We start from the raw sequence: 19,952 nt of genomic DNA on the forward strand, positions 1-19,952 counted from the left end.
TACTAATTAACCCCTTCTCATTGCATAATACCAAATCTGGGATAGCCTGTTCCTTGGTTGGTTCCTCAACATACTGGCCTAAAAAAAACCCATCTCATACACACTCCAGGAATTCATCCGCCACAGTATTGTTGTTAATTTGGTTTTCCCAGTCTCTACATGTAGATAATCTCAGAGGGTTATGGAGCTGGAGGAGATTACAGAGATAGGGAGGGGCAAGGTCACAGAATTTGAAAACAAGGATGAGGATTTTAAAATTGAGGTGTTACTTAAACAGGAGCTAGGTCAGTGAGCAGGTGATGGAAGAATAGGACTTGGTGTATGTTAGGCAGCAGAGGTTTGGATGACCTCCAGCTTGTGAAATGTTGAACATGGGAAGCCAGCCAGAAGTGTGTTGGAATAGTCAAGTTGAAAGGTAACACAAGCAGAGATGTGGGTATCAGCAGCTGATTAGCTGAGAGGAGCTGAGTTGGGTGATGTTAGAGATGGTGTTAGTGATGGCAGGGGTATGTAATTGGAGTCAAATATGACACCAAAGTTGTGAATAGTCTGGTTCAGCCTCCAGTACCCTTTTATCCAGTGCCCTTTTGAAAGTTACTACTGAATCTGCATCCAGCACCCTTTCAAGCAGCACATTGCAGATCATGATAACTCACTGGATTAGAATTTTTTTTTCTTTATTTCACCTTTTTTTCTTTTGCTTTCTGAAAAGCCCTTTTTGACTCTTGGCAATTGTTTAAGGCTGACAGTGTGTTAGTAATCATGGTCATTTTTAATTTCATATAAGAAAGATATTACACTACTTCAGCAGCAGTTTACACGGTACATTTGAGAATTTTACTACCTTAGTGTTCCAAGGGTGGAATTTGTGACCTAGTTTCATGTTGCCTCTTCGGTTCATCTTCATTCAGTCTCCAGCAAAATACTCTCCAAAAAAAAATTAGAGTGTGCGAGCGATTTATTGAAATGCAAGTCCTCTTTAATTTTCTCTGACACACTTTCCCTCCTCCAGTCTACCCAATCATATTGATAATACGTGGGCCCCTTTTATCTCTGTCTTTGGTTTCACCATAAGCTTCTATTGTCTCTGGGTTAATGTGCATCCTGCACACTTTGAAACTAACAACCTTACTAACTATAATCAAATATCAAAATATTTCTACTTTAATTAAATTAACAGTTTCTCCTTATTCTGTTAATACGCTTCAGAATTTTGACCACCAATTATCTCCCCTTAAAACCCTACTCCCAGAAGAGAACAACACCAATTTTTCTAGTCTCTCAACATAACCAAATTCCCTCATTCCTGGTATAATTCTGTTAAATCTCCTCTCCAAGGACATGACATCCTTCCTAAATTGTGTTTTTTCAGAACTGGACACGATGCTCCAACTGAGGTGGATCCAGTGATTTGTAGATTTTAGTATAACATATTTATAAAACCCAGCATCCTGAATGTTTTTTTTTTCAAAAACAGCCATAGCAGCTTGTCCAGCCATTTTCAAAGATCTTGGTGTGGGAAGCTTCAGGTCCTGCACCCTGATTAAAATTGTCACCATTTAGTTTAAATTACTTTCTTCATTCCTCCTTCAAAAATGCATCACTTGCACTTCTCTGCGTTAATTTTCGTATGCCATTTTTCTGCCCGTTAGCCTGTTTTTGTGCTTCTGAAGTCTGCTACTGTACTCTCACTGTTTACTACATATGAGTGTTCATTTCCAAACAGCTATTGGAGCTGAAGACTAAAACCAAGACAGACTCCTTCAGAGTTTTATTGCTGGTCCTAATTCTGGACAGAATTAGTCTCACTTGTTATCCCTTGAATACAATCAAAAGGTACTTAAGTTGTTAGATAATTAGTGATTAACTCTTAACTGTTTCCTTCCCCAACAGATTTCCCTCTTCTTAAAAAATAACCCTTAAGTTTACATAATCACAAAATACATCAATATATATTTTTTCATTGATTAAATTGACCTTATTCCCCTTCTTTAAAAAAAGAGAACATATGTATAGATATGTACACACAAAAGGAGTATTCCTTTTTAGTCATCTTAAAGAAAAAGATGCCCCTCTTGAAGGATCTCTAACAGCTTCTTGAAGCTCGCTGCTCTTTTAGTGAAACAGTCAGATAATTGGTAGCTGCTAATCATCCATTTGATCTTAGCAACCCCCTTATTCTCAAGCGTCTGTTTTAAGCTTGCAATGTCAATTCATAATCTCTTCTTGTTAACAGACTTTGTAGAGTGAACATTTTCCCTAAGTGACTTATTATCTAAAGGATATTCGATAGGTATCATTCCTGAATACCCTTTCCTTTTTAAAATTTCTGCCAGTATCTTTGATATAAAGAATGCCATATCTACTGCCTCACCCGGAGTGAGAGTCTCTTCTGCCAGTGTATTTTTAAAAACTCTTCGTATCTTTTTAGATTCCCATGCCAAAAGGGCAGTATTTGCCTCCCCCCCCCCCACCATGAGAAATATTATAAATCCACCCACACTCGAAAATCTATCACATAGATTTGCATACGACACATCACTAAACAGTTTCATTTTTCTAAGATCACCCAAAGATAATTTCAAAACACACTGCTCCATTATTAATTTTGTCAATGTTTTGTTTGCCCAAATGATTTCTTCAACCATGGGATCGTACATTTTAGTGCTCAAATTCAAAACTGATGTCCGGCCTTGTTTGTTTGCCTAACCAATTGTGTTGCCAATTAGACTTCTGAGTTCCTCTTTTTCTGTTTCGGAAGCCACTATATTACTGGGAGGCCCTACCATGACTAATTGTAATGGGATTGACGTTTTCCAAGTAGGATTGCTGATGTGAAAGGACATGTGATCCACCCGGCCTGATTTCCAATCCAATGTACTTAAATGCACCAGAAGGCTGACTTCCAATTTTAAACTCCATTCTGAGCCCATTAATGACAACCGTTTCAAATTTGCTGCTACTACCTCACAAAAAAATCATCTAAATGCATCAGAAAGATGCCTGCGAGTTTCTCTTCATGGTGCCAATAAAACATTACCGGGTTTGCTTCCAACTGAAGACAGCCCAACTTTAACAAAAAACTGACCTCACTGAGGAATACTAAACTCTGGAGGAGCCATTTAAACCATTTATTTAGCTTCCACAGAGTCCCTTCTGTGTTTGGCATCTCTTTTGGTGGATAGAGAAAAACTTCCCCTTGAAGTTGATGTCCCTGCAAAAAGGCAGTTTTAATACCAATGGACTTACAGTCCCAAGCACTTGTAGGTAATACAGCTAAAAAGATCTTCAGCATAACTTTCCTGCCATAGGTGAATCTACTGTTATATCCCGGTCACCCAATTTTTCTTCAAACCCTCATGCCAGTAGCCTGGCTTTAGCTTCATAAGTTCCATCAGGAAGCACCTTTTCTGTGCATATCCATCTTAGACAGAGCTGGTTATACCCTAGCTGGCACCTCTATGTATACCCCAAATTCTTTCCAACTATGTAGTTTTTGTTGCTTGGCATCCTTTGTTAACTTATCATCCGATTTGTTTGAAGCTACTAAGACTTCTCCATGACATGGGCTTCTGCTCCTTGTAACATTACCAGTCTGTGCCATATTCCTTGACTGTTAAGCTAGCAAAACTGGAGTCAATGGAAATCCGGGGGAGAATTCTCCACTGGTTGGAGTCATACCTAGCACAAAGAAAGATGGTTGTGGGAGGTCAGTCATCTCAGCTCCAGGACATCACTGCAGGAGTTCCCCAGGGTAATGTCCTCAGCCCAACCATCTTCAGCTGCTTCAACAATGACCTTCCTTCATAAGGTCAGAAGTGGGGATGTTCGCTGATTGCACAATGTTCAATACAATTCGCAACTCCTCAGATACTGAACCCGTCTGTGTCCAAATGCAGCAAGACCTAGACAACTTCCAGGCTTGGGCTGACAAGTGGCAAGTAACATTTGCGCCATACAAGTGCCAGGCAATGACCATATCCAACAAGAGAATCTAGCCATCGCCCCTTGACATTCATTGGCATTACAATCACTGAATCCCCCACTATCAACATCCTGGGAGTAACCATTGACCAGAAATTGAACTGGACTAGCCATATAAATATTGTGGCTACAAGAGCAGATCAGAGGCTAGGAATCCTGCGATGAGTAACTCACCTCCTGACTCCCCAAAGCCTGTCTACCATCTACAAGGCACAAGTCAGGAGGGTGATGGAATTTTCCCCACTTGCCTGGATGAGTGCAGCTCCCACAACATTCCAGAAGCTTGACATCATCCAGGACAAAGCAGCCTGCTTGATTGGAACCACACCCACAAACATTCACTCCCTCCACCACCAACGCACAGTAGCAGCAGAGTGTACCATCTACAAGATACACCGCAGGAATTCACCGAGGTTCTTTGAACAGAACGTTCCAAACCCACGACCGCTACCATCTAGAAGGGCAAGGGCAGCAGGTGCATGGGAACACAACCACCTGGAAGTTTTCCTCCAAGTACTCACCATCCTGACTTGGAAATATATTGCCATTCCTTCACTGTCACTGGGTCAAAATCCTGGAACTCCCTAACAGCACTGTGGGCGTACCCACACCACATGGGCTGCAGCGGTTCAAGAAGGCAGCTCACCACCACCACCTCCTCAAGGGCAGTCAAGGATGGGCAATAAATGCTGGCCCAGCCAGCAAAGTCCACTTCAAATGATATAAAAAAAGCTTCGTCCTGTATCTTGCCCTCTACCACGTTCCGGACTGGCACTGTTTGATCTCCCTCTCCTATTTATAGATGTTCTTTCAACCATTCGCGATCTCTTCTTAAGGGGCATGTTCACTCCCAGACCCACTGTCTAACCTGATACTGCATTTCTGTGCCTTCCATTTCTGTACTTCATGTTCCCAATCCATAGGCCTAACCTCCTGTCCTTTATCTTGTACATTTAACCAGCTTTTATATTTTCCTGTGGCCTCCCCTGCTCTATCTACATTCATCACATCCTACCATTGAATGGCCCCTTCTGGCAAGTCTGTAACTTTAGTCCCAGCTTTCGGCAGTTGTCCTCTGGGACAAATTGTCTCATCTTGTTTCTTTGAATTACTGTCGTCAACTTCATCTACCTGGTCCTCACAGTCGTGCAACATATGGGTGTGGGAAGTACATGGTTCCTCAGCCCTTCCTACAACACTTTCCGGACCCACAAATTTGTAATCTGCGCCAACCAAACTCTGAGTATATCTGAATAGTCTGGTTCCCATTCTGTAAAATGACTTTTACCATCTTTACCTATAATCTTTCCCGGGCCTTTCCACTCATTATATCCTTCTCTTTTATGTTATACCATACCTCCCTGATTGAAAATAGTTTCTCTTGGTCATACATTGTGTTTTAGAGCTCGCCAAATTCTTTGAAACTTCAGCTTTAAGGAGTGCTTTTCTACACGTGTGTAGTGCATTTAAATGCTCAGAAAAGGTAGAGCTAATCGTAGTTCCCTCCCAAGCTGTGGGATGATAACTCAGGACTGAAAGAATTTTTGGGTTTCTACCAAAAACCAACTATATGGACTATAGGCCCCAACCATCTCATGTGAGTTCCTGGCATGAATAGCCTATGCTAGAGCTGATGTAAATTTACAGCTTGGTCTATCCACCAATATTTTACGAAGCATCTCACCTATCACCGCATGATTCCTTTCACACACTCCGTTACTGAAGGGGCTTTCTGCTGCTGTATATATAACTAATATTCATGTTTTCGCATATATTCTGGAACTCATTGTTAGAAAATTCCCTCCATTATCAGTGAGGAATTTCACTGGTGGTCCCAAACCGGTCCCTATACATTTCTCCATTACCTGATCTACAATTATTTTCTTTACTGTGCAGGATTGTCGACCTGCTAAAACATGTTGCCAAATCCACGAAATATAAAACAAAAATGTTCTTCTCTTTATTCCGCACCTTTAAATCCATTGCCACAACTTCATTGAAATCCCTCGTTAAGGGTAAACTCGCTATTGGCTGTGACCTTTTACTTCTTGCATATATCACATCTATTGCTTATCTCCCCTAAGCCTAGTGTACTCTCCATCCTTTAGCAAAAATTTATAATCTTTGCGAAGAAGGGTGGGCGAACAGCCGATGCAATTTTAACACCATTTGCTTTTTGTCTTCTAAATTCCTATCCCCGACGCTAATAACACTTCTTTAATCTCCTTAGTAAAAAACATAGGTTTCATTAAAGGAATACGCTAGATTGCGTAAATGTAAATCCACAGGTTCATTTGTGCTTTCTGCATCAATGGCCTGCTCAACAGTAATGTTATTTCGTTAAAGACTACATCAGTGCTGATGAAATGATTGACTCCAGCTATCTTACAGCGAATCACTACCCTTTTTAGAGATTTTAGGATATTATTATCTCCAAATGTAAAACTGGTGGAACGCTCCAATTCTTTAACCTTATTCCGATCTTTGTCATTTAAGGAGTCCAGGTAGCATTTTAACCAGTCTATTCCACAGACTGCAGATGTGCATCCGCACAGTTGAAGGACTCTGCAACCAAGACATTCATCACCAGGCTGAAACTTCTTGTAACTAATACAGTGCCCTTTCTACAGTCAATATTTCCATCTTCTGAGTCTTCTGTCTCATGCTTAATTTTAAACACGTTACATTGTTTAGGACAGTTCATTACATATTGATATTTTGAATTGCATCTAAAACACCGATTTGACCACACCCTGGGCATTTCTGGGGTTCATTCTTTTGTTGTAATTCCCTAATTCTTTTTTCCTGCCATAATTGTCAAAGGTGTTTCTGTCGTCTTTGTTTCTAGTTACAAATCTCCTTTTGTACTGACACCTACATTCTGTTTCTAAATGATCTTGCCATCCCATTAACATTGTCCTCCATTTTCTGTCTTACTGCCAAATGGCTCAATTGAACCATGAACACTGCCAAAAAGGAATGTTTTCTGAGATATTTTGAGCTTTTAACATCTGTTCCAGCAGTGTGTCTTTCTGCAAACATAACTCCTGTTAGCACCAGAAGCCTGTCCATATTCGATACTTTGGCACAATCTAGTAACTTAAATGCCAACACTGATTGGGGAATTTCTAGACAGAACCTTTGCAATTTTGCTTCTAGTCCACTGAATTCCATTATGTAACCTTCTATGGAACTATCCTCCAACTTTCTAAATTTGTCAAAATTGGACTTCAAGCACTTAATAAATCATCTTTTTGATAGATCTTATCCATGAAATCTAATATCTCCAAACCTTCATCTACGTCCAAATGCTTAGGCTCCAATCCTGAAAATACTTCGCATCGTGTTTTACTTTTGTATGGGAACGGAAGTGCCAAGGCAATTCCCTGTTTTCTCTTTGGCAGGACGTAGCCTACTTCATGCTTCCATTGCTCATAGGGTTCACTCTGAGAAAACATTGGTGGGTAATCATACCCCAAATCTCTACGTTTTGAGTCAGCTTTTTTTGTTTGAGTGACTCCAAATCACTCTGCTCTTAAAGTTAACTCCAAATACAGTCCGAAGAAAGCTTAGTTTCCAATCTTTTACTTACAAGAAACTACCATCCTCTGCTACCACTATTAAGCTCCAATAGTTGTTTGGAAATGAAGACCAAAACCAAGACAGAGTCCTTCAGACAGAATTTTATTACTGGTCCTAAAACTCTCCACAGACAGAACTAGTCTCACCTGTTTTCCCTTTTATACAACCAAATGTTAGGTATTTAGGTTGTTAACTAATAATTAGCAATTGAACTCCTTTAGCTGTTTCCTTCCCAACAATGAGTTCTGCTTTGTCTGCAAATTTAGATATGATGCCCTTTGTAGCAAGATCTGGATCATTAATACACACAGAGGTCCAAATAACTACCCCTGTGGTACATGACTGTATATCTCCCTCCTGTCTGAGAAATTTCCATTGATCACGGTTCACTCTGCTTTCTGTCTCTTACCAATTTTGTATCAATGTTGCCTCTGCCTCTTTAATTCCGTGGCTTCAATTTTTCAAGCAAGTCTATTATGTGGCATTTTATCAAACTCCTTTTGGAAGTTCACATGTACAACATCAACCACAGTACACTTATCAAGTCTCTCCATTACTTCATCAAAGAATTCATATCACTTTTTTTCTAATACCTTCAGCAAATCCATACTGGCAGTCCATTTTTAATTCACGTTTGTTCAGTTGATAATTGATTTTGTCTAGAATTATAGTTTCTAAATGTTTCTCCAAAACTGACAGTTTATAACTTAGATTCATGAACGTAGAATTGCATATTTAACTTCACTGGATAATTTGTGGTTTTATATTTAGTCTCATATTTATTTTTACATTTAATCAAGGTGTTCAAAATTATGAGGGGCCTAGATAGAGTGGATAGGAAGGATTCATTCTTCTTAGCAACGAGATCAATAACCAGAGAGCATAGATTTAAAGTTATTGGCAGAAGGATTAGAGGGGAATTTTTTAATGCAGGGTGGTGGAATTCACTAGAATAGTGGTAGAGGCCGAAACCCTTGTCGCATTTAAAAACAAACACATGGATGTGCACTTGAGATGCCATAACCTACAGGGCTATGGACAAAGCACTAGAAAGTGGGATTAGGCTGCATAGCTGTTCAACTTGCACAGGCATGATGGGTTGAGTGTGTCCTATCTTTTCTATATTTCCATACGTAAATTTCTGAATGGATTCCAATTCAGCTGTTTTTGGGTTTAATCACATTAAGCAAAATGTTTGTTGGTATCTTAAAGACAGCAATCAAAGATGGAAGCATTTCTTGTTGAGGACCCATTATCTGTATTATGTACAAAGTGCTTATCTGCACTGTGTACTCCACCTCCTTAATTCTGAAATTACTCCTTACTGCTGACAGCCGGCAATAACAAAGTATACGGTGTTGGAAATTTGTGTGAAAACTCATTCATTTATGGAGTAATGGTGTGCTTACTTCCAAGATTGCATTGTTTCTTTTATTAGTGAGCAAGTCTGTTTTCACTCCTACCTAATTGTTTTCATGTAGACAGTAATGTTATTGGGAGGCAATGAATTAACATGCATATTAAGTTGGAGATAGGAAATTTATTTTTAGAAAATGGCTTCATTGGGACAACTTGGTAAACCAGGTGTTCAGCCAGACCTCTGAAGTGATTGTTGGCACCACCTGTAATGTCCAGTACAGGTTGTTGTAAGTTGTAATTTGTGTGTGTCAGGAGTGTGTTTCTCCTTCCTTTTCACTTGAGTTCTTATGTTAATGATGTGCGCAAACATTTTATTTTCCTGTTTTTGTTGTAGGACAGCATAACTACCTCTGTGCTGGAAGGAATGACTGCATCATTGATAAGATTCGCCGAAAGAACTGCCCAGCTTGCCGTTTTAGAAAGTGCCTCCAGGCTGGGATGAATCTTGATGGTAAATTTAATTAAATCTGCATGAAGTAATGTTAATTTAGAATGTTCATACCATAATAAAGTGCTATGGTCAAATTGATAACAAGTTATTTACACCAACTGTGGGGTGAATTGGCCTGAAGTATCAAAAACAAAAACAGAAATACCTGAAAAACTCAACAGGTCTGGCAGCATCGGCAGAGAAGAACAAAGTTGACGTTTCAAGTCTTCATGACCCTTCAAAACAGAAATCACCCCTCTCCTATTTTTACTTAGTTCTGTTGAAGGGTCATGAGGACTCGAAACGTCAACTTTGTTCTTCTTCGCCAATGCTGCCAGACTGCTGAGTTTTTCTAGGTAATTCTGTTTTTGTTTTGGATTTCCAGCATCCGCGGTTTTTTGTTTTTATCTCCATTATTTTTATGGCCTGAAGTATCCATATTTGTTTTTGTTAGATGTGTCAGCAAGTGCAATACAGTATGATTGAGGTTGAAACAGACATTGGTGCTATTCTATGCACTGCAGTGTTAACTTGCTCAAAATTAAAGGAGCAGTGTCATCATATTTGGGAGATTACCTGTTGACCAAATTCATTCAGTAGGCTGCTTGAAGATTCCAGTTCAGTGTTAGCTGTGTATTAGTATGCAAGACATAACCTGCTTTGCAGAATTTTATACTGCAATGGCTGGGAGCTACTGACAGAGCCTTTCAATCCAGAGAATGAAGCAGAAGGGAACAGGCTGAGAGAAAAGTCATTTTAACCAGCAGCAGCAGTGGGAACATTGCAGAGTAGGAGGGAGTAGGGCCTAAGGGCACGGTGAAAGGGAACAGGCAGAGCATTATACAAGCACTTTGCAGGAAGAGTGGGGTCAAGGGTTAAAACAACTATTTGTTCTGCCAACAATGGGAGAGCATTAAATCTGAGTTTTTATTTTCAGGCTATTGAGACCAAAAAACTTGATTGCTTGTACTTTTGGTCTGCTGATACCATGGGAAGACCTGAATTCTGGGTAATAGAAGCAGAACACCAAGAAGGAGCAACAGTGCCATCTGTTGTCAGGGACTTTATTACAGCATTACAGGAATGTTGACATAGAGGCTTTCCGTTATTAGTGTTAGCATAAGAGCATTAGTCAATAATCTTGAAGCACAAAGTCAGAGTTGTATCTGCAGGAAGTGCACAGCACTCACAACTTTTAAAATGTTAATCGTCTTTTATTTGTGTATGATACATTAAACGTCTTGTATTTGCATGCATTTCTTATCAACTTGATATTTCCTCTGACAATTCATTCCATCAGTTTTTGTCATGATGCTACTGTTGTACCATTGGTGTTATGGTTAAGTTTTGCTCTTTATTAAAATAGTCCTGCTAGCTTGAGCTCCTGCCTAGGTGACATAGTTTTCTTAGCTTTGAATTTCCGTTTAGTTAGGTTTGCAAATTCTCCTGGTTCCCCACCTTCTCACTCATAATCTTTACTCTCATTTTCTCTCCTGCCTGGCCAGGAACTCTAAATGGCTGTTCTATGGACATTTGAGATTGGACCACCAGCTATCCATCACCCCACAAGTTTAAACTTTTCCTTGTCTTTCCCCCAGCCCACTGCTCCCTCCATTTCTCTATTTTGCAGTCTCGGGTAACCTGCTCTAGGCTTTGTAAGCTATCAACAAAATGGAAATATTGAGTATTATGTTGTTAGCCATGGTTGAACACCATAAGTCAGTGTGCATGTTGTTTTATGCTATACATTATATAGCATACATCAACATGATGACTGACATATCAAGGGCAATGTCACAAAGAATGTATTTTGTGTCTAAATAGCATCTATCACACTTTGTCATATATTTAAAAATGTACAAAAGAGTGAAAGAATGCAAGTTATTTACAGATGTGTGATGTTGAAACTGGGGGAAAGCTGGGGATTTACAAGCCAATTTACAGAGAAATTGCCCCAGCAATAGTAAAGAAAAACCCTCCTATTTACAGCATCTAGACCTTGTTTATACTCTTAATTGTATTAACTTCATTTGTGTTTTCTCTCACTGCAGTGGTTCCAATTGTGATTCAGGAACTGGTTTTAAGCTCTTTTAACTCACAGTTGCACTTTAGCAAAAGAATTGTAAATAGTGTGTTGTATGGTATGAAGCTCCTGTCCTTTATAAAACACAACATATAATTCTCAAACCTTACCTTGATCAATGCTTTTGAAGATGCACTAATATGAAATAACTATTCAGTATTACTAAAATGCACTGGATTGTCTTGTTAAAATACTACTGCAGATGCTGCTGATCCAAATGTTTGTATTTTTGCATAATTGAAATGTATTTTTGGGATTTTTTGTTTATCTTCAGGTATATTAAGTCTTATCTGACAGTAAAGCATTTCCATTTCACGTTTAGTTATTAAGCTAAACATCTTGGTTGTTTCTGTCATGATAATGTTATGTCTCTTAAGCATTGTTCAGTAATTTTATAGCTTTCTATTTCACTGGAATAAGGACTCTTCTGTATACGTTGTATTAAAAAAAGCTAATTCTTCTGTAAATTTACAATATGTAGTGACCACCCATAGTAGATTCCAATAATTTTCTTTCACTAAACCATGATCAAGTAACATTATTTAGTCACAAAAATGGCCCTTCCAGTCAGGCTGGACTGTATTTTAGATGAATGTTTCTTCAGGATGAAATATTTCCAAATTGTGTCAGTAAACTTATGATATTATTTATAGCTCGGAAGACAAAGAAATTGAACAAGATGAAGGCACCGCATACCACCACCTCAGAAACTGCAGCAAAGGCAACATCACAGGACTCTTCTTTAGTTTGTTCTGCATTGCCTACACTGAATCTTCCCATGATCTCAGTCCTTGAGATGATTGAGCCAGATCTTTTATATGCAGGATATGACAGTTCCCTACCTGACACACCCAACCGGCTTCTGTCAGGACTGAATAACTTGGGCGGGCTACAGATGATATCAGTTGTGAAATGGGCAAAGGCTCTACCAGGTAAGCAGCCACTGTGCTCCATTAAGAGCTTCAAAAATAATGGTGAAAGTTTTTAAATAAATCTTTTGGAAAATAAATTATTTTTAATTATCTCCCATGCCCTCCCGGAGGTGTTAAGTTCTTACAAGGATACATTTTTGTGGGATTCAGTTGTCCTTTTGAATCTTATTAAGTATTAATACATTATTCAATCGCAAGGAACATCTCAACTAAGTTTGACACTGTCCTTATTTATTTCAAAATCAAAATGCATACTTAAAGGAATTAGTATCAGGAATCCTGGCCCAAAATCAGGAGCATGAAAGTCAGTTGTAGAAAATCCCAACAACCAATGTGCCTGAGATCTGCTGACTAAAACAGACTTTCTGGTGTGTATAACTCAGTTCCTGGTTGGAAACATACCCTGTGTCTTTCTATCATTAATCGTAATGGGTACTGGATAGCACCTTAAGTTAATACCTTGTCTCTTCAGCACACATGGAGTTATAGAAGCTAATATTTTTACATTAGTGCACTAGAGATCTTTGTAGGTGTTTAAGGTGTATTAGGATCGTGCAATGTGACCTTTACTTTGCATCTCATGCTATTCTTATTTTGAGAGGGTATGGTGCTCACATTGGATACAAAAAGGTTTTTTTGTTTTCTGGCACTTACATCTCATAAATATTCACCAACAAAAAGAAATTTACTCCCGATTCATGTCTGCTAGAAAATTAAGTAAAATTGTTTTTTTTAATGTGTTGACAGAAATATTTTTTGTTCCATCCTGTCATTGCAGTCTATGTTGAAGTGCTAGTTTATGAGCATAAAACTGAACAGATGTGGAACATGAAATCATTCAACATATTCCCCCTGCACATTATCATATGCTGTATCACTGATGCTGTCTCCTGCGGAAAGCAAGAAAACACAAATTATCATTCAAGAAAACATATTTTGATTTTTTTTCTTCTTGTCATGGGTACCAAGTGAAATTCCAGAATATCTATCCAGGCATAAAACTCATATTTACCACTGGAGTTAATTAACATAAGCCACACCACTTCAGCTGGAAAACTGGTCCACACATTCAACAAATCCCTAGTATCATCTGAAACATTTGTCTGTGAAGTTCATCTACGTGGCTTTCAATATTGTTAAACAAATACATTAAATGCACAGAGAATATTGGCTTTTAACATGGGCAGATGAAAACTTTCCAAGAGAGACCAGATAAACCCATAGTTGCACAGAGGAGAGAATCTATCTCTTTGCAGTATGATGGGGAAAACACAGCAGGGAAAACAGGCACCAGACTGTTCATGCAGTGGCTGTATTTGAGCCAGCCTAGGAAATTTTACTAGACATTATTTGAAAGGCAAAACTGCAAATGTGTTTTCTCTGCTTCTCAATGTCAGTGCCTCTGATGAAACCTAAGAGCGCTCCCTGGGAATAAGGTTTTATATGCAGTAGAATAGAAAGTTGATCCAGTGACAAATTCTCAAAAGGTAGTATGAATAGATTTATCCCCCCATGTGGAGTAACAGTTCTTGTAAGGGATGGTTAAATTTATTTTAAAGAATAAAGAAAATCATACCCAAGATAGGTAATGCGCTAAAAAAAAAATGCTGGAAAAATTCAGCGGGTCTGGCAGCATCTATGGAGAGAAAAACAGAGTTAACGTTTCGCGTCTGTATGACTTCTTCAGAACCAAAGAGAAGTAGAAATGTGATGGAATTTATACTGTTTAAGGGGTGTGGAGCAGGTAAAGCGCGATTGAAGGCCAGCGATAGGCAGGAGCTAAGGAGAGATTGACAAAGATGTCATGGACACAAGACAAAGTGGGTGTTAATGGTAGTGGTGAAGATTAAAGAAGGTGCTGATAGTGACATAACGATAAGAAAGCAGATTGTGTTAATAGCAGAACAAGGGTCAGATGGCCCTTTTGGGGGTGGGGTAAGGGGCAGTGGTTGGGTGAAAAGGATAGAAAGAGAGGTTTAAAAAAAAGAGATCAAACAATGAATAAAAATAAGTAAATGAAAAAATAAATATTTTTTTAAAAAAGGGATTTTAAAAAGAGGTGAAGATAGATGAGATAATTCATGGTCTGAAGTTGTTGAATTCGATGTTAAGTCCAGAAGACTGTAAAGTGCCTAATCGGAAGATGAGGTGCTGTTCCTCAAGTTTGCATAGGGCTTCACTGAAGCACTGCAGCAGGCCAAGGACAGACAAGTGGGCATGAGAGCAGGATATGTGTTGAAATGGCAAGCGACAGAAAGGTCTGGGTCATGCTTGTGGACAGACCAAATGTGTTCCACAAAGCGGTCACCCTGTCTGCGTTTGGTCTCCCCAATGTGGGGGAGACCGCATTGGGACCTGCGAATGCAGTAGACCAAATTGAAGGAGATGTAAGGGAAGTGCTGCTTCATCTGAAAGGATGTTAGGGCTCTTGGACGGTGAGGAGGTGAAGGGGTAGGTGTTGCACCTTCTGCGATTGCATGCGAAGGGATGGGGTGTTGGGGGTGATGGAGGAGTGGACCAGGGTGTCACAGAGGGAACAATCCCTAGAGAATGCTGATGGGCTTGCGGAGAATATATGTTTGATGGTGGCATCATGCTGGAGTTGGTGGAAATGACAGAAGATGAACCTTTGAATGCAGGTGCTGGCGGGGTGAAAAGTGAGGACAAGGGAAATCCTATCATGTTTCTGAGAGTGAGGGGAAGGGGTGAGGACAGAAGCTCGGGAGATGAGTCAGACACAGTTGGGGCCCCTGTCAAGCATGGTGGGTGGGGGGAACCTTGGTTAAGGAAGAAGGGAGATATGTCAGAAGCACTGTTTTGGAAGGGGGAATCATCAGGACAGATGCAAAGAAACTAAGAGAATGGGTTTGAATTCTTGCAGGAAGCAGGGTGAGAGGAGCTGTAGTCGAGGTAGCTGTGGGAGTCTGTGGACTGGTAATTAATATTGGTGAACAGTCTATCACCAGAAATGGAGACAGGGAGGTCAAGGAAGGGAAGGGAAGTGTTTTGGAGATGGACCATGTGAAGGTGATAGAGGGGTGGAAGTTGAAAACAAAATTGATAAATTTTTCCAGGTCCAGGCGAGAGCATGGAGTGGCACCGTTACAGTCATCGATGTAGCGAACAAAGAATTGTGGGATGGGGCCTGAGTAGGACTGGAACAAGGAATGTTCCACATACCCCATAAAGCAACAGGCATAACCAGGGCCCATGTAGGTGTACCCAAAGCCATACCTTTTATTTGGAGGAAGTGAGAAGTTAAAGGAAAAATTGTTCAGTAAGAGAACAAGTTCAGCCAGACGAGGAGAGTGGTGATGGATGGAGATTGTTCGGGCCGCTGTTCAAGGAAGAAGCGGAGAACAATCAGACCATTCCGGTGGGGGATGGAGGTGTTAGAGGGATTGGATGTCCATGGTGAAGAGGAGGTGGTTAGGGCCAGGGAACTGGAAATTGTTGATTTGACTTAGGGCTTCAGAGGGATCGCGGATGTTGGTGGGAAGATACAGGATAAGGGGAGAGAGATTGGAATCGAGATAGGAAGAAATGAGTTCCGTGGGGCAGGTAATGCATTGGGTAATGCCATGGGTAATGCACTGTTGTCTTTCAATCAATTTTGTTGCCTCCGAATTAGAACCATACTGATGAACTTGATGTGCTTCCACAGGATTCAGATCCTTGCACCTGGATGACCAAATGATGTTGCTGCAGTATTCCTGGATGTCTCTAATGGTTTTCAGTCTTGGCTGGAGATCTTATCAACATGTCAATAGCAATATGCTCTTCTTCGCACCAGACTTAGTCTTCAATGAGTGAGTATTACATCCCAGCTTTCCTCCAAAGGCCTATGGAAAATGTTTGCAATCTCAAAACTGTGAATGTAAGGAAGTCTAAATGGCCACTTAAGCCTTGACTTTCTGAGAGAGAATAACATTTATTGTTGCTGTGTCACGGGGCTCAGGTGGTTATACCAAAAATAAAGTTTTGCTTTTTGTCTCAGACGACAAAGAACAGAATCTGAGTCATGAGGAATGCATTTTTTTATTTTTAACAGAGGATATAAGTCACATTAAACCATGTTATAAATCACATCAGTAAGTTATTTGCCCACCTAGGGATGACATTGAACTGAAGCCAGAAGGTGCAATTTATACTTTTGATTTAATGATGCATAGAGATTCAAATACCAGTCATTTCAGTTTTCCTTGGGCACAGGATTCAGTACTTTTCATTGACCATCTTTCTATACTGTATGAAACCCGGTGCACCTTAACATTCAACCATTTCCGTTTATTTCTCTCATCTTAATTTTTAGCTGGAATTTCTGGTGCTGCAGAACACTTAATTTTACCATTGTAATGAAAACTTGGAAGATTGTTATGAGTTAATTTGATGCAAGTTTTAAATTATGAAAGAATGGGACAAAGTGGATAAAAGCAGACATTTTTCTTCAGCTATGAGTTCAAGATTGAGAGAGTACAAGACTAACTATGAGGTTCTGTGCTACTCTGTAATTCTATTTAGAACTGAGGGCAGCAAAAACACCTTTATACAAAGAACTGAGAGGCTGTGGAATTCATTTCAAGGTCTAGTGGTTGAGGCAGAAACCATGTCAACATATAAGACTAGATTGGCTAAGTGGACAGAGGATAAGAGGTTGAAAGGATACGGGAATATGGTGGATAAATGCCAATAAGACATTTTGGGCTGAATAGTCTATTTCCCTAATAACCCCAATGTATTCCTGTGTTCTCAAAAGAAACTGCAATTTGGTAAAAGTTGTGGACACTGTTCTCTTATTACTTCTTACCTGTCTGCAGTCCTGCTGGTGCCTAAGTAATCACATTGGTATGGTTATCATGTAAAACGACTCTAATTTCATAAATTGCTAGGTGTACACTTTACTGATTTTATGTAAATCATAAACTAGTATATAATCTGACAGTGAGAGAATATCTTGCAAATAATAACCATGATTTGTTTGAATTTAATATTGGGGTTAAGGGACCGTTGGACAAGACACAAACAAAAGTTTTAAATTTGAATAACACAAACTTTAACGCGATGAAAAATAAATGGACTAAAGCGAACTGGGCTGAACATTTTTAATGGGTAAATCTACAGTGACAAATATTTTAAAAAATATTTGATATGATTTAGCCTGTGTATACCTCTAAAAGGCAAAGGCTAACGTGCAGTTAAGCTACCTTGGTCAACTTACGTAAGAGACAATATCAAGCTAAAGGAAAGGCTTACGTAATGCAAGGAAAATGTAACAACTAATTGGAAAAAGTCTGAAAAACACTCCTGTATTGAAACTTTGCTGCCTGGGAAATTCTTATTTTTGATGTACAATCAGTACTACTGGAGTAAAGCTACCCCTCATATCCAAGTCATTTTATTTGTGTAATATAATTCTTTTCTCAATGCTTTAAACTATGAGCTAAAAACTTAATCCTCGGTCAGGGAGACCGGCATTTCTTAGGCGTGCCAGAGGAGTAAGGTAATGATTACTGAAGAGTTGAGACTTTTTTTCTCCAGAGTTTGGCAGATACTCAGTAGGATATCTATTCCCCAGTTATGAGCGTTATGATGGAAAGTGAGCTTTATTCAGCAGTAGGATTATGCTGGCATAACGTGGAAGAGACTGCCCAGAAAGATAGTGTTCACTGTTACCTCCCTGCCTTGAATTTTTTGTTTCTTTTTGAAACTTGTTGGCAGCGTATCTGTATTCTCTTTTATCTGTGATATTGAGTCATTGCTATTCCAGCTGTAACTTCTGTTTTTGCTTTGTGTATCACGCATTTTTTCTAGTGTTTATTCCTTATATAAAAGTTTTGTTAATTTCTATAGTCATAAACAAGATAAATTTAGGTGTACAGATACTTTTGACATAGTGAAGAAGAATGGCACAAGTGGATATTGCCCAGAAACATGATTTATTATATTTTGATGAGCACATGTGACAAAGCAGAACATATTGACTCCAGAGTCCTGGCTAATGCAGGTTGTGAATCTGAACATCAACTTGTATGGGCCAAGGTTAAGGACATGTGGTGGAGACAGAAACATGCAAAGAGAAATTCTCCCAAATGGCAAGCAGATTGCTTACATAAGAACTTCAGTATATTTGAACAAGTCATATGGCAGGAGACAGTTTCAAACGGAGAAGTGGAATCAACTTGGGAAAGGTTCTCATCTGCTATAAAAATTGCATTGAATGAAATATGCCCAAAAGCTGAGATTGGCAAGAAGCCATGGATAGCCAAATGTCTGAAACTGATAGAAGAGCGCCAGGGAGGAAAGCAAATGGGCCATCAAGGAGTTATTACAAAAAATCTCTAAGAAAGTGAAAAATGCTTGCAGAGCAGCCAAAAGGACCTGGCTGAAAGAAGAGGTGCAGGCAGCAGAAGATGCCCCTTCTCAAGGGCAATTGGGGATGAGCAATAAATGCTGGCCTAGCCAGCAACACCCAGATCCTGTGAACAAATAAAAATAAGGACAGACCAAAGAAGTATTCAAGATTGTCACAGCTCTGTTTAAGAAAGAAAATGTATTAGTGTGAAAGGAGCAGATGAGAATATGATCTATAAAGTTGATCAGATAAAGGAACAGTGACAGCAACACTGCACCCAACTGAATAGATCAGATTCAAATGCAGCAAATGTACAGCATGTACCTTGGGAAGAGATGAAACCAGAAGTGCTGATTAGTGAAGTTGAACGTGCAGTTAAGAAGCTGGAGAACAGAAAAGTGGCAGGCTTAGCTATCATGTCTGCTGAATCTCTGAAGGCTAAAGGAGCAACAGCAGTAAAAGTCATGAGAAAAATCATTGGCCTAATACAAAGAAGTGGAAATTTGCCAGATGATTGGTCAGTTTTAACTGGTGACATTGCCAAATGTTCATGTTCTATGCTCAAAGCATAGAACAATTACCATGATAAACCATGCCAGTGTTCAGGCAAAGACTCTTATACTTCTTCACACCAGAAATAGGTAAGAAACAGTTTAGTTTCACTGCAGGCAAAGAAACACCCAATGCCATTCCAGTGCTGTACACCACGATTGAAAGTATGTCAAAAAGCAAAATTACAAGAAATCATGGGCATTCTTTGTAGACTATGCAAAGGTCTTTGTCTCAGGCCACCATGCAGAACTATTGAAAACCCTGAGTGAGTTTGAAGTACCACATCACTAATCTGGTTCATTCTGAGGCAATGGGCATGGTGAGTGTGCTTGGAGTTTTCAGTTTTGGCAAAGGATCCAGAAAACTAAGTCTGCTTTTGCCACAACTGTTCAATGCCAAAGGAGGAAAAGTCATAAGATAAATCAGTTCTGCTCTCACAGAACACCTTAGGGATCAATATTAATGGTCACAACATCTGGAACATCAAATATGCTGATGACAGTACCCTAATACCGAAGACCAACATGAACTATCCATGATGGCTGAAGAACTGAGAAGATCATAGACTCATAGAGGTCTACAGCACAGAAAAAGGCCCTTCGGCCTATCGAGTCTGCG

The 19,952-nt window shown here is 39.5% G+C and overlaps 1 protein-coding gene across 2 annotated transcripts in view; it reads left to right on the forward strand.

Moving 5' to 3' along the window:
- LOC121281349 (glucocorticoid receptor-like) overlaps positions 1–19,952 on the forward strand; it is a 155,324-nt gene that overhangs the window by 119,438 nt on the left and 15,934 nt on the right. For both annotated transcript variants that reach the window (XM_041194265.1, XM_041194264.1), the window contains exons 4-6: positions 9,320–9,436; positions 12,152–12,430; positions 16,095–16,239. In XM_041194265.1, coding sequence (XP_041050199.1) covers positions 9,320–9,436; positions 12,152–12,430; positions 16,095–16,239 — 541 coding nt within the window. The remainder of the gene's footprint in view (positions 1–9,319; positions 9,437–12,151; positions 12,431–16,094; positions 16,240–19,952) is intronic.

This window comes from Carcharodon carcharias, chromosome 8 (genome assembly GCF_017639515.1).
Source record: "Carcharodon carcharias isolate sCarCar2 chromosome 8, sCarCar2.pri, whole genome shotgun sequence".
NCBI classification, from domain to species: Eukaryota; Metazoa; Chordata; class Chondrichthyes; order Lamniformes; family Lamnidae; genus Carcharodon; species Carcharodon carcharias.